Source organism: Siphateles boraxobius, unplaced genomic scaffold (genome assembly GCF_051911475.1).
Source record: "Siphateles boraxobius isolate OS27281-9 unplaced genomic scaffold, OSU_SipBor_1 66, whole genome shotgun sequence".
NCBI lineage: Eukaryota > Metazoa > Chordata > Actinopteri > Cypriniformes > Leuciscidae > Siphateles > Siphateles boraxobius.
Window position 1 is genome coordinate 8257354 of NW_027509193.1, and position 14816 is coordinate 8272169.

A 14816-nucleotide genomic window follows, 5' to 3' on the forward strand; every position below is an offset into this window, starting at 1 on the left:
ATATGCAATGATTCATACCACTGACATTACCTGAGAAGTTAAATCGGCATGAAACAGAAGTTGCAATAGTCTTTTCTTCCCTATTGTGATGTATATCCGAGTGAAACGGCTTTTTGAACAAGAAAAAAATTAGGGCGGGACTTGATTTTGTCCATGGGGAATTGATTGGGTGGTTGTGGTTTGCTATTGCTGTGATGTCATGTGAGTGACAGGTTGCCCTGCCCTCGCGCCAGTAAACACGTCATGAGAGAAGAGAAGACCTGCAAGAGGGAGGGGAAGTTATTTTGACTAAAGATAACGAGGACACAATGTCATGATTTTTGTTTAAAACAAAACGTCCACGGATAGGTTTTAATAAATACTGCAATATTCATTCATCATCATTGGTCCAATTCATTTTAAATATTAAAAGTGATGAACAGCGCCGTTAAGAAGCCCCTTAAAGACAACAGTGTGTTGGCATAAAGTCTCCATGAAATCAAAATGGACAATTATTGTTTTTTATGGAATATTGCAGTATTTATTATAAATGATTTAATGGTGCACATCAATATTTCTTTAAAAATGCATGTGTCCTCATAACCTTTAATCAAAGTAACTTCCAATTCTCTTCTCTGATTACGTTTTCACTGGCACGAGGACCGGACAACCTGTCACCCTCATGACCTTACAGCAATAGCAAACCCATCCAACCATTCAATCAATTCCCAATGGACAAAAATGGACAAAATCAAGATCCACCACACATATTTTATTGTTCGAGAAGCCATTTCTCTTAGAAATATTTCACAATAAGGAAGAAAAGACGTTCCCAACTTCCATTTTCATGGCGACTTTAAAGGCCATAGTTGACATGAAATTGTGGTCAAATATCTATCATAAATACAAAAAAAAAAAAATGTTGGCATGAACTGCTTTTATGTCCCCGTGCATGTAAAAATCAAACCTACGCCATTGATTGATGCACAAAAAACGTATAGCAGGTTGTGGAGACAGTGAGAGCAGGTAAACATATGGCAGGAACAGACAGAAACAAGGAAATGACAGGAATATTTTTGAACAGTGAGAACAAAACATGGGACAAAGGAGGGAGAAGGTGTCAATGACAGAGAGAAAAAGGGAGAGGGGGGCGAGTCAGCAAACGAGATACGCTCATTCGCTCACGAGACAAACTGAGTGAGAGAGGGAGAGAGGGAGGGGGAGAGAGCGGGAGCAAGCCACTATCATTCGTTCCTGACTCTACACGGGAACACACCATCCCTGGAACACGGAATCTGGCAGGCTTGGAGCGGAGAAACGGGAATGCACTGGGACGAAAAAACTGAGGAGAATAAAGATTACCTGCCATCTGTTGGTCTTCCTCACTCATCTGTCATCCACTGTCACTTTTTCTTATTCTGAGGAGAACTTCTTCAGAGCATCCAGTGAAAACACATACATATAGAGATATATCTATAACAATCCTATACATATATCAATATACAGTATGCCTGTTTTCATAAACAGCGTATGGGTAAGCCGATGGATTCAGATTCTACGCTTCAGAAGCATTTCCTCAGTTGTAGGAAGCTGATCTGTTGCATTCTGAGACGTGTGCATCTGCACCGTGCATTTTGCCTCATCCACATGGAGAAAGACAGACATAGAGAGGGAGCTTAGAGCAGGTGCTTTGGGAGCTGGATTAGGTGTGCTGTTGTGACTTTTAGCGTGTGTGTGTGTGTGTGTGAGAGAGCATTTTGTGTTTTTGTGTGTGGTTTCTAAGTGAAGAAACCGAGGAGCTGTAATGCTGAGACCCTCTTTTTCATTCCCTCTCTCTGTGTGTGTGGTAGATTCAGAAGAAGAGCAAAGGAAAGAGAGTAGCAAAATGATAGAAAAAAAGAGAAGAGGCCCCAAAGAAGCAACACAAACCCAGAGGAAAATGTGTTGATGTTACTCAGAGGTTGCTCTTTTATAGACCAGAAGACCTCTCACTTATGTTTGCTTGAGTAGCAGCTTTGTCTCAGATGTTTCTGTTAAAATTTCTTTGGAGAAATAAACAGAAAGTGAAACATAATGTGGATAGCTCAGATCATTTTGACTTTGATTAGAAATCAGTTTGAGCTTGCAGACTTGGGTGTCTTGGTCAAATCAGAGCACAGTTTTAGACAATGTTGCTATTTCTCTTGAAATTATCTCTTGAAAGTCTCCATTTAAAGGAGACTGTGGTCTATAGGAGAAAGAAAGATGTTAAAGATATCTCACTTGTGATGGCTCTGTCCTGTGGGGACTGCAAGAATGTTTGTGAGCAAGAGAGACGCAGAGAGTCTGTGAACGAGAGAGAATATCTGATCAAAAGTGTCCAATATGAGATACAGCTGTATATCCAAATGTATATAAAATGCATGTCTATTTTATTATGGATAAAATAAATTTTTATCTTTGGATAAAAGCGTCAGCTAAATGAATAAATGTGAATAAATGTATTATAATTTAGATTTATGTGTAATATATACATTTATATTTATATATTTGTTTCTATATATTTACACCTATGACTATATTCTGATTAACATTTACGTATTCAGACTTATAAGCACAAGCTAAAATATTTGGGATGAAATATATTTTTTACCCAAAATTTATATAAAATTATATATATATATATATATATATATATATGTTTGACCATATATAATATATAACAAAAATATATAATATATATAACCATATTATATATATATAACCTTTAGAACTTATACATACCTAGTACATGAACACTGTATAAAAAACATCTTAGGAGAAATCTTTTAATTTTTTTATACTAGAGTCTAAAAACTAAAACTAGAGTGTTTGACAATATGTTTGGTGTTTTGTAACAGGGGAAAGAACTGAGCAGAAGGAAGACACCTTGATTGTGAAAACAAAAGCGTCAGGGGGACTAAAGAACAACAGATATTCCTTTGAGAGAACAGAAGAGTGGAAAACACTGAGAATGACTTGTAGATTACCTACGAACTGTAGAGTGACGCATCTCTTCCTTGCTGGCATCACGCAATGTTCAGTAGGACAAAGATCACGGACAGGGCTTGAGTCCAACGCTGTGATTCCTTCAGGCTTCTGAATTGGAATTTTACCAAGTGCTGTTTTTTCTCTCTCTCGGGCCACGAACAGTTTGTCTCAGGGTGAGATCCTTGAATCTGGAGTCTCTCCAAAGGGGAGGAATCTTGCTCGCTCTCGCTCTCTCCCTGTAGTGATGACAACAGCGAGCATGTTGTGTGCTGAAGTGGCGTGGAAAGCTCTCCGTCTCATTCACTGATGAGGGCTGCTTTCCCTGTATCAGCTTGCCGGACAACAAGTCAGCAATAAACCTGCTCTAAACTCGGAGACAACTCTTTGCTCAGCAAACTTGCTTTCTTGGTTCACATTATCTAAACTCCATTGGTTTAATTGTCCCCAGTGGCGCCGTTGCATTCTGGGATACGCATTGTGGGATTACTCGAAGAAGATTATGGCTGCCTCTCACCTGTTTTTGAATGTGTTAACTGCTATTTTACTGTTGAGCTATGTCTCTTACTGTCAAAAATCCAACACTGCCAGCACAGATGAGCAGGACACCAATCGGACGGCTGCTCCGTCTGGTGCTCCGGAGGTCACTCTTGCGACCCCGGGGTCAGAAGCAGAAGTAATCCCGTCATCCGGGAGCCGTTGTTGGGGTTACTACGACGTGATGGGCCAATGGGATCCTCCGTTTAACTGTAACGCGGGAATCTACCTGTTCTGCTGCGGCTCCTGTTACTATCGATTTTGCTGCCAGTTCAAGGTCCACAGCCTGGACCAGACGTCTTGTTCCAACTACGACACGCCGGTGTGGGCCAACACGGGCAAGCCGGCGGCTCCGGTGACCGATGTCCAGGAGGAACCGGATCGAGACCGCACCCACATGATCGTGTACATAATATGTGGAGTGGTGGCCATCATGGTGCTGGTTGGGATCTTCACCAAACTGGGCCTGGAAAAAAGTCAAGGAGGACAGACGGAAATGACAAACTCCAGGTGAGTGGGTGTAAGGATGACTTAATTTGCTCGTTAATTAAGTTCTCGTACACATCTAATTTAACTAGCAACCTTGCATTAGATGTTGCATCTTAAATTACTCACAAGCTACAAAATGAGACAACTGCTGACATGCATTAAAAGTACAGAGCTGTAAAAATCAAACATTTTGATGTTGGTACATTGAAATCTCAGACTTTCAATTGTATCTAATTGCAGACGAGCTCTGTACATAGGAGACCCATCTTGAGTTCCACAAAGAACTTTATCATCTTCACTCTTAAAAATAAAGGTTCTTTACTTCCATCTATCGTTCCATGAAGAGCCATAGAACAGCAATTTTGTGTTGGCACGTAGGATGTTCTTTAGATTATTAAAATGTTCTTCACACAAAGAAAGAAATGGTTATTTTTAGAACTATTCACTGAAATGTTCTTAGGGGAGCTCAAAACGGCATCACCGTGTAAAACCCCATCTGGAACATTTTTTTAAAGAGTTTTGTTCTTTAGAATGAGTCTAATACTCATGCCAACTCGCCTGAAGAATCGGTAATGTAACATAAATAACTTTTTTTAACCTCAAAGAACCATAAAGCCAGTTCAAGATCTATAGCTTTTAGAAACTTATATAGAACCTTATATTATTCTTGATAAGACAAGAGATCTTTCCTGAAAATTATGATTTCGCAAAGAACCAATGAACAACAACAGAGAGGACCAAACTTCTGAGATCACTAGTGAAAAAGCTTCTATTTTGGAAATACAATATTCTTTGTTTCAAAATATACTGTTAGGATTACAATTTTAGGTAAAACCTTGAATAAAAAACATCTTAGTATTTAGAAAATATAATTTTTATGACAGCAGCTCTCTAGTAGCATGAACTCATAAAACCTGGTAACCATGTTCTCTTACATGATTTAGGATGATTAAAAGTGCATATTTGTGCTTCACTGAAAGCAAGAACATCTGAACGTCTGTATATACAGTCACATGATCAATGTCACAAATTGATTAGTAACCTAGAAAGTGACAAATCTGAAATCTTACTTCGTTTTACATTCATTGCCTAACAAATTTCAAAATGCAAAACATTTCCATTTTTTTAAAATACCAGTTTTTCAATATGATCTCAGACATTTGCATCCCACTGTATTTCTAAGATATACATTCCTGTTTACTTCTCAGAGCTCAGCTCTTGTTTGAGTGGAACCAGTTTAGCTAGCTGCAATCAGTTTAAAAGAAGAAGTTGAAAAATAAATTTTTTTTTTAGTCCTCCGTTATGTGTTCTTAACATATATCTTAACTATATCACGTCGGTAAAAACAAAACAAAAAACGAAATAGCAATTTTAAATCAATCAACACCATCACAATGTAAATAAAGTTGACACTTTGGTCTTTTCGGCGTGAGGGGAAGCGGAGCGCTGTCCTCCGGGGGTGGGAAGAGTGGGACGTCAGTCCAGCTATCTGTCTCTCATCCGTAATGTGGCATGGCAGACAGACACCAACATGATTTAATGAGGGCTATTGATAAGGGCTGGAAGCATGCCATGCCTGAGATAGAAAGTGTGCGCAAGAGAGAACGGATGATAGATTATCTGCTGTTTGACTATTTTATTCAGTGGGGTGGGTAAAAACTAATCTTTTACGGTTTGAGATGGAATAAAAGATACATATTTCTGAGTGTCTTATAGTTCATGAAAGTTTCTCTTGGTAAGGACATACTTGGGCTCCTGTACACACAGGAATTTTGTGTGTGTGTGAGATGTGCCGAATGACACAGGCAGTGTTGGAAGGGCAAGCTAGCAAAGTGTGTAGCCAGCTTGTAATTTAACACGATTTATCATAGGAAAGCTTAATGAGGCTCGATAAATGGGTGCCAAAAGTAGCATATAAAGTGTGTGTCATAACGGCACAACTATAGTGTGTGTTGGAACGAAATACAGAGGCACATCGAGGAGAGTGATTCTATTGACCAGCTCTGAAAATCCAATGAGGCCAACATACACAACATCAGCCAGTGTAGAGCCCAACGTGCTCACACACACACACACACACACACACACACACACACACACACACACACACACACACACACACACACACACACACACACACACACACACACACACACACACAAACCCATCCTATGCCACTGACCTTATAAAATCGCAGGGTCAGAACAGTGACTAATGACTGGTGAAATGTCTAGAAACCGAAATGATGTGCTTCATTTGCACGTGCGCTCTGAGCAAACAGACCGTGCTGGCTTGAGTCCTTCAGGCTTTACGTTTTTATGCATAATCTGACCTTTAATAATTACCTTCAGTGTATTTGAAGGGCGAATCATATGTGAGTACGTTTGCAAACTAGTTTTCTGCTAGTGTTTTTTTTTTTCATCTGTAAAATCTATCCAATTCAGCATGAAATGATGAGTGATGGTTGGACTGTACAAACACGCTGCTTTCTACTTGTATTATTTTTAAGTGCATGCCAGACAAGTCTCTTGGTTGGACATGCCAACTTTTCCCAAGACAGAGCTAGTAAACAGAGACAGAGAAAGTGTTTGAGAGAGTATTTGTGTGCTTACAAAGTAAAGATGGTACGTCTGTGCTGAGTGCTTCCCTGTTACATGATCATACTGGCAATAATGGAAGTGGCTCCTTAATGTTTTTTTAATGTCTAAAATGTGTGAACGTGTAAAAACAAAACAAAAAACAGGCTGGGGGAAAAGAAAGAACATGAGAAGGACAAAATTAAGGGCAGAAACTTTTAACTAAGTGTGTCCTTAGGAAACACACATACTGTACCAAGATGCCTGCTTTATATTTTAAAGTGGGCATCAGATTGGAACATATTTATTTTCTTAATACTTGTAGCGGTTACACTTTATTTCGATAGTCCACTTTAGACATACCTCTAACTCTATGTAACTTTGCAACTACATGTCGACTGTTAGGTTCCGTTTGGTTGAATAAGTTGACATGTACTCGCAAAGTTACTTATTAGAATGTCGTTTGGAGGACCATCAAAACAAAGTGTTTACAGATTTTAAACAGACATTACACTAATACTCTAATGACTGGTAGTTGACATATAGTTGCAAAGTTACTTATAGGTTTAAGAATCTGAAGTGGACCATCAAAATAAAGTGTAACCCATGTATCTATCAAGTTGCCAGGAGTTAGCCATAATAGCAAATATTGGTAAACTTGAAAAATAGTTACCACCGGCTATGTTTGGATGCTCTCGAGGATGAACTTCACCTTCAGCCTCCATATCCTGGTCAAAATGTCTGATTTGAGGTGAATGGGTCAATGCTTGTCTGGTTAGCATGATCCAGTTATCCCCTGGTGGTTGATGTCGTAACTACAGTACATCATGGTTCAAAATGGCATTTTTCACCATTGATGTCCATTCAAAAGTATAGCTGTTTATTCTGACAAAATTAAAATGTTGCAAGCAACATATCACAAATATTTCATTATATTACTGTAGATGTTTTTTTCCCCCAAGTGGTCAGTTTTTTGGAGGGCTCTAAAAGTTTGAAATGGCTTGTCACGATCCAATCAATTCCTGACTGTTGCAAATGTTGAATGTCATTGTAAGCTCTTAAAACTGGCACATTTTAGCAGTGTAGTGCATACGTATGAACAACACATTAAAGATCTTCCAGATGGAAATACACATTGAATGTCTTATGTACGTATAGAATGGAGGACATTGTGGTTCATTTTACGAATAAATCTCACCATAGATTTCTCTTTCTCTGATTGCATAGTGTTTTTTAGCTATAGTCTATATTTAGCTTTACTGACCAACACACTTGGGCCACAGAATACAGTTGTGTCCCATTAAAAATGCATTACAACTTCTAATAGAGATGATTCCCAAAGCTGGCCCTGGAACTATTAATGCGCTAGACAAACAAACTGAACTCCACAGTGAGGCAGAAACCATCGGGAGACGTCTCACAGGCCCTTCCATACAAACCTCATGAATACACTGAAACCTGCTGCACTTCACTTACCCACAGGTCAAAGACTCCCGGGTGTTTTTCACAGCTTTTCAGAAGGAAGAAAGGAAAAAGATGATGAGAACTGATGCAGAATGACTCTTGACACATTTGGCAGTGTAATGAGGAAGAAATGAATCTTGATTTGCAAAAAAGCAAAACAAAAAGCAATTTAAGGTGGCCTAGAAAGAAAAAGGAATTTCAACTATAAAATTGTTACATATTTCCTCACAGAAGTGAAAATAGTCCAAATGGTACAATTATCGGAATATGTATAAATACAATTCTCAAGCTGGAATAAAACTAAATTCCTTGATTCTTTCATCATCTGTAACCGTAAGCATATTTCCACCTCCTGAGGAGTTAGCTGTACATTTCCATCAATAACAAATCATGCTATTACCTGTTGTTTACCCTTTTTAAGAACATTCTAGTAAACCCAATTGTGTGTTTGTAGGCCTATGATAAACCTTCAAGGCCCTCCTTAATATGCGAATGCAAATCACTTTAACTGCGTTAATTGTTGGTATAAATTAAAACTTAGTAGCCTATCTCGATAAAGCCAGGTTAATTGTTAGTGTAAAATGCTAAGTTGTGTAAAACCCTTAGATGGACTTCATTGTTAGCATGTTAACGCTAACAAGTGGACTATTGTTTTGATGTGTTTGGCTTTGAAATTATGCTCAGTGAAATTATTTAATTGCGAACAATATTGTCCTTACCAGTAATTAGCTTCCCAATTAACTGGCGTAGCCTCATCAGTGTCATTGTGATATTGTTTCCTGGCTCCAGTCATGAGAATACAGTCTGATTAGTCATTGTCTTTGAAAGCATCTCTAGAGAAAAAAAAAATGTATGTAGAGGAGATTGCGGGCTTGATGTCACACAGGGAAGGCTGTCAAATACTCTTTCATGGAGGATTTCAGTCAAAAGCCCAATTACACAAATACATGTTTTCTTCAGCAGTTGCTTTGTTTGCTGGATTCAAATATCTACTGTAAAAACATCTTAAATAAAATTTCAATGTCATACGTTTTTTTTCTGCTGAAATAAAATAAAACAAATATTAGATGAAAAGCTTAAACTAATCTAGAAATTAGAAACGTTGCCTTTCCTTGGCAACTACCTGCAATAAGTTGAAGCAATAAAGTTACTAACTGGAATAAATAAATAAATAAATTCAACTGAATTGAAAATAAACTCATCACAAAAAGTAATATTTAAAAACTATAACCCCAATAAACTAATACAAATTACTAAAAGTTAAACTAAAATAACAAAAAGGAGTTAAAACTGAAAATATCAAAATAAAAGCTCATTTAAAATATTAATAAAAACTATAATAATATATAAATAATACTATATACTAAAATACTATATTTTCCTCTCAGGGGTATTTTTTTTTAGTAAATGTAAGGTCGAGGCAGGTTGTCATGTTTATTGCATTTTGCAATTTTATCGATTATTAATATATGTGCTAAAACAATATTTGCAGGGTTTGATATTTTAGGGCTTGATAATGTTTACATTTTGCTAAAAACATATTAAATAGCCTATTAGCAGTTCCCCAAAAGATACCCCATATAGTGGGACAATTGCTAGTGTGTTCATTAATCTGTATCAGTTTTTCCTGGGCAATAATAGTGTAAATGTTCAATAGCTTTCTTGTAGCCGAGACTTTAAAGTCTATGTCTGTACAGAAACTGATTGCCTAATATAAAACTATCTTCTGAAATATTCAGTGAAGTGTGACAACTATCCCTGGTCGCTTTTACTGTTCCTCTACAGAATGTCCTGTTGGTTGAAGACGTGACCTATCAGTTTCTATGCATGCTTGGACACATTAAGTCATGGTGCCCGTGCGGGTGACAGAAAATGGCAAAATCTCATCTCCTCGTAATTTCCTGTCAATTCTATTGACTCTATCTATCATTAACAACTGCACCCCATAACCCCACATCAGCACCTCTGACACACCAATACCCTATCACATGGACAGATGCGCATGTTCACACACACATGTCCTGTTCTGCTTCACTGAAGATTGAGAGGGTACAGAGGGCTCTTTGGCAGCCCCAGGCTCAAGCTATCAGAGCCCTTTGAGATTTGCAGTTTCACTGCATGTACCTGTCTATCAATGCCGGTGCTCGGTGAGGAAGCTGAACTGCACGTTACACACGGACGGACATCACTACGGCTATAAAGGTGACCGTCTTGTAAAGCTACTAAATGGACCATTGCGCCAATGATTGTTGCAATTCCTCTAGGAAACTGCCACCCTGAGCTCAAGAGCAAAGATGTCATTGACAGATTCTGCCACTACGGATGGATTAGACACCGATTACAGAGCTTCACCGCAGGATACTGCTCTGCCCCAGATTTCATTTTGACTCAAATACCATGAGGAGTAAAAGGCTAAAAGCAAAAAAATGATTTATTTTGCTGGGGCAAGATAAAAAATAAAGTCAGAAGGCAAACTATAGTCTAACGGCAGAAAGACATTACTAAGGGACAAAAATGATGTGATTTCATGCTGTCATGACTTTGATTTTCTAAAAAAAAAAAAAACTGAAAAAAAGCAGAACATCCTGGCCACCATAAATCATTATTTACTATTAATATTAGCCTCCGAAGCTTTTAAAATGGTATGGATAACAAAAATGTTTTTTTAATGCCACTGGGTGCCACTGCAGAATGACTGGTTCTTATACTGTGCGTCTTATGTCTTATATCACTTTTATGATGGTTTATTCAACTTTAATATTAAAGCTTTACAGCCCTAGTCCCTTTCACTTTCATTATGGAAAAGAGTGGCTAGGATATTTTTAACAAAACAAACAAAAACAAACACATTTTCTGAAGAAAGTCATTGTGGTTTGGAATGACAGGGTGAGTAAATGAGGAAGAATTTTCATTACTTCGATATCTATTAATTTCCCCTCAGTCACGTTATTTGAATAATAATAATAATACAACTTATATGCTGATTCAGGAGGCTTTTTGGCTTCTAAATGTAAATCTAAAACTATTTGGCTTCAAATTCTAAATCTCCTTTTTACGCATAACCATAAAACGGAGACACTGAACCGTGTCGACTTCAGTTTAAAAAGCCGTAGCTGACTGTGGTACGTGTGTTATGTTTTCGGCTTCCACCGCATGCAGAGCATATTTGTGGTCCCCAACTGTTTAACAGTAACACACACACACAACAGATACAGCCATTTTGCAGCATTACATAACGTGGGGTGATATTGAATACACCCCGGGCACAGTGTGTGACATCACTTAAACGCATCTCATTTCCCACCCATGTAATATAGCTAATGAACAGCAAACTTAACACACACACAGTATTCATACAAGCTCTGTTCCAAAACATAGCCAACTGCCTTGCTGTCTACACAATGAGCACTAAAATGGAACTTAACAACAGTGCTCTAGCAAGGCTAGCATTCATGTGCCACACTAATCAAAGTGTATAGGAGATCCAAACATTAGTAAGATAAACATTCTCAGAACTTTGGCTAACATTCTGGAAAAGGTTCTCTTAAAGTTATGAACAAACGTTCTTCCAGGAACATTAATAGAATGTTTTGTTCAAAGTTATCTGGTCTTTAATAATGTTCTTAAAATGTTAGCACAAAAATATTATTTGTACATTGTACATGACAGGTTTTTTTTCCTGAAATGTTTTAGCTGGACGTTCATCTAATTTTTTTTGTTACTAGTTTGTTGTTTAAATCATTTAAAAGACTTGCCTTTTGGAATGTTCAGAGAACTTTCAGAAATAACATTTTCATAACGTAATGGGAACATTAGCAAAACGGTCATTTGTTAGCTGAGTTGTAGCTTAGCTAATGCTGCTACAGTATAATCAAATAGGTAAAATAAAAATGTCTCTCTTTTTTTGCTATGCATTCTGGGATTGCCTTCTGTGTGAAGAAAACATGCATATTGAAATGAGGCATCTTAAAAGGTATCTTTGAACAGCCTTCATGTCAGTAGCACACTATGAATTTTGGAAATGCTTGAAAAAGTAGGGAGGGAAAGTTTTGAGAGATTATAGCTACACATATGTGATTTCAAGTTTGTATTTAAGTGGATGTATAGAAAAACATATTGAAGCACTAGTGTGTGAGGGAGGTATTCATCTGTGTATATGATACATTATGTACATAAATATACATTTATGTTTGGTGGTCACATAGAGTAACTGCCACAGGCCAATCTTGAACTTCATACCTCAACCGTCTGCAGACAGAGAAACAAAAAACAGAAGGATCAAAAGTTGAAGCGGTACTTGGTTTGCTCTACACCATGTTTTTAATGAGATAACATAATTTTTCTTTAGAGTAAAGATAGCTGTATTTGTGAATATAGAGCCGATAAAGATACACGTCATGATCAGGTGCGACAAGCTATTTTCTGTGTTTATCTGAGGTGATCTCCAAACCAGCCATGACTGGAACATGACATTTTGCTTTCTATGCCTGTGGCGTTGAGCCACACAGTAAAAAATGTTTTGTCTAGTTTTGTCTTGCATAATTCTGTTTTACGTAACTGGATAAAAGTTTTCTTTCTTTTTACCTAAAACCAGTTTATCGGAGTTTTTTTAACTGGTACAAAATCTCTGTGCATTACCAGCTTACAAAAGATCCATGAATATTAATTATCACAAAAGGAAGAATATATTTGATCAAAAATTTACTTTTTGCTACTTATATGTTAGTGAATAAAGTCTATGCTCGAATTGTTTTTAACCATTTAATCTGCACAAAAATGTTATGGTTAATGAAAAAAGTTCAAAATTCAGTTCTAATACTTTGAAGTTAGCTTCCAATACTTTCAATGTTAGCTCAGCAAGCAACTGGTTATAAGTAAAAATATTAGGCCATTTGATATGGCTGAATCAACCAGGATCAGATCCAGTAAAATTCGTTAATTATAATAAAAAATGCATGTCATTACTTTTCCAGCACGGGGCAACTCTGCCGACGGGTAAAATTTTTCTCCATTTAACTGTATTTTGAACATCAAGTTGATTTGTTGTGTCGTACAGTAATTTTGGAAAACTACTTGTTGCTGGAAATTTTCCCCATCACACTTAATTGGATAAAAGACAACATTTGTGGTGCTCACGAGAAATTCTTGATTTGCAGGTGAAAATGATCCAAACAAAGGTACTTTTTAGAATGTAAAACAGTACGAGTGTTTGGCCTTCACAGTGAATTGTGCGTTTGTACATGTGCTTTGTGCCTTAATCACATTGATGGGAAGTCGATGGCTAATTTGCAATTCGTTACAACAATTGAGTAGTTTACCTACTTCTCTCTCTCTCTCTCACCTTGATCCTGAATTACTTCTGCACAGTTTCCTGTTAATTCCCCATAAAAAAAGAATGTGAATACACAAAGCAGCGCAGCGATAAGTATCACCAATGAGTTGCTCAGAGCTGTAGCCCTGCGTGAGGACCGATTCTTTCCCTCTCCGCGTCTCATCCCTCATTTTAAAAGCTCAGCGCTGCTCAGTCATCCTGAACAGACTTGTTCCAGGAAGGGATGGCAGGAGGGGATAGATGGGGGCTTTGTCAAGGCCGAGTGTAGAAAGAGAGGACCTGATTGAGACCAGGGGGTGTGAGGTAGGGATTATACAGATATTTATCTTGATCTCTGTCCTGTCAATCAAGCTACACACACTGGAGACAGTCGATGGGAAAATGAGGGAGATCGAGTAAGCGAGTGGAGGAAGGACAGAGTGTGAGAAGTGGAGGAAAGAGGGAAATGTGTTAGTTCAATTGACTGGTGAATCAAGTAGAATCAAAGAATGAAGGCTCATTCTGACAAACAAAATGGGGTATTGAGAGCATCTATTTTAACTTGATACATCACCTCAAAAACTAAACGAATATGGTGGGAGAAAAACCAGTATTTAAAATCATTAAATCATACAGTATTTACAAATACCATCAATTAATAATAATAATAATAATAATAATAATAATAATAATAACCCACTCCATTGTCCATCTTGTTCACACTGACTACTTGGCGGAGTTATGTGTAGCTTACTTTTTTTTTAGCTGACAAAATTGCCAAATTGCACATCCCTAACTGTGTTGTTATTGTTAACTACAACTAAAATTATTAGAATTTATTAGAATTTAAATAAAGCTGAAATAAATAGATGAAAAACTTTTAAGTTGAAGTACTAAAATGACTAACTAAAACTGAAATAAAAATAAATTAAAGCTACAGTACAGACTAATTTTTTTTAAAAAACAAAAAAGACAAATGCACATGACAAAATGACTAAAACATGAACTAAAATAAAAATAAAAACTTAAAATATTATAATAAAAGCCAATTCAAAATATGAATAAATAATATAATAGTATATAATTAACTCACTGGATCACTCAAGAATATTAACAAATGTTAATTGCAACTATAAAAGTTAGCTTTTTATTTTGAACAGCCACTTTTAACAGCAATAACCCCTGCAGACAGGCTTCATATCTGCTCTATAAAGCATGCAGGTGCAGTCTGACCTTTACAGAAGTAGGTGCAGGTCCACATGGAGGTTCAGGTCATTCATCTTAGAGGTGGAGAGCGGTTTTCTCTCATTCCAGAGAGGAGGGCGGTTGGTGCGCAAGTCGGTGCAGTGGTGCAGGATTGATGTTTTTATAAACCTTCACTCAGCAAAGGTCCCGGTGGTTCATCATTTCTCTCTAATTGCGCCGTCTTGGACTGTGGTGTGTGCACCAGTTCA

General features: G+C 37.3%; 1 protein-coding gene and 1 long non-coding RNA gene across 2 annotated transcripts in view; both read left to right on the forward strand.

Moving 5' to 3' along the window:
• Positions 1-203: 203 nt before the first annotated feature.
• The window catches only part of LOC143721541 (uncharacterized), a 323157-nt gene continuing 308544 nt past the window's right edge, over positions 204-14816 (forward strand). Inside the window, exon 1 of the long non-coding RNA XR_013196748.1 lies at positions 204-240. This is a non-coding gene — a long non-coding RNA (uncharacterized LOC143721541). The remainder of the gene's footprint in view (positions 241-14816) is intronic.
• LOC143721535 (protein shisa-9) overlaps positions 1226-14816 on the forward strand; it is a 96720-nt gene continuing 83129 nt past the window's right edge. Inside the window, exons 1-2 of the mRNA XM_077212032.1 lie at positions 1226-1513; positions 2859-4032. Of these exons, the coding sequence (XP_077068147.1) occupies positions 3488-4032 (545 nt within the window). The 5' untranslated portion in view covers positions 1226-1513; positions 2859-3487. The remainder of the gene's footprint in view (positions 1514-2858; positions 4033-14816) is intronic.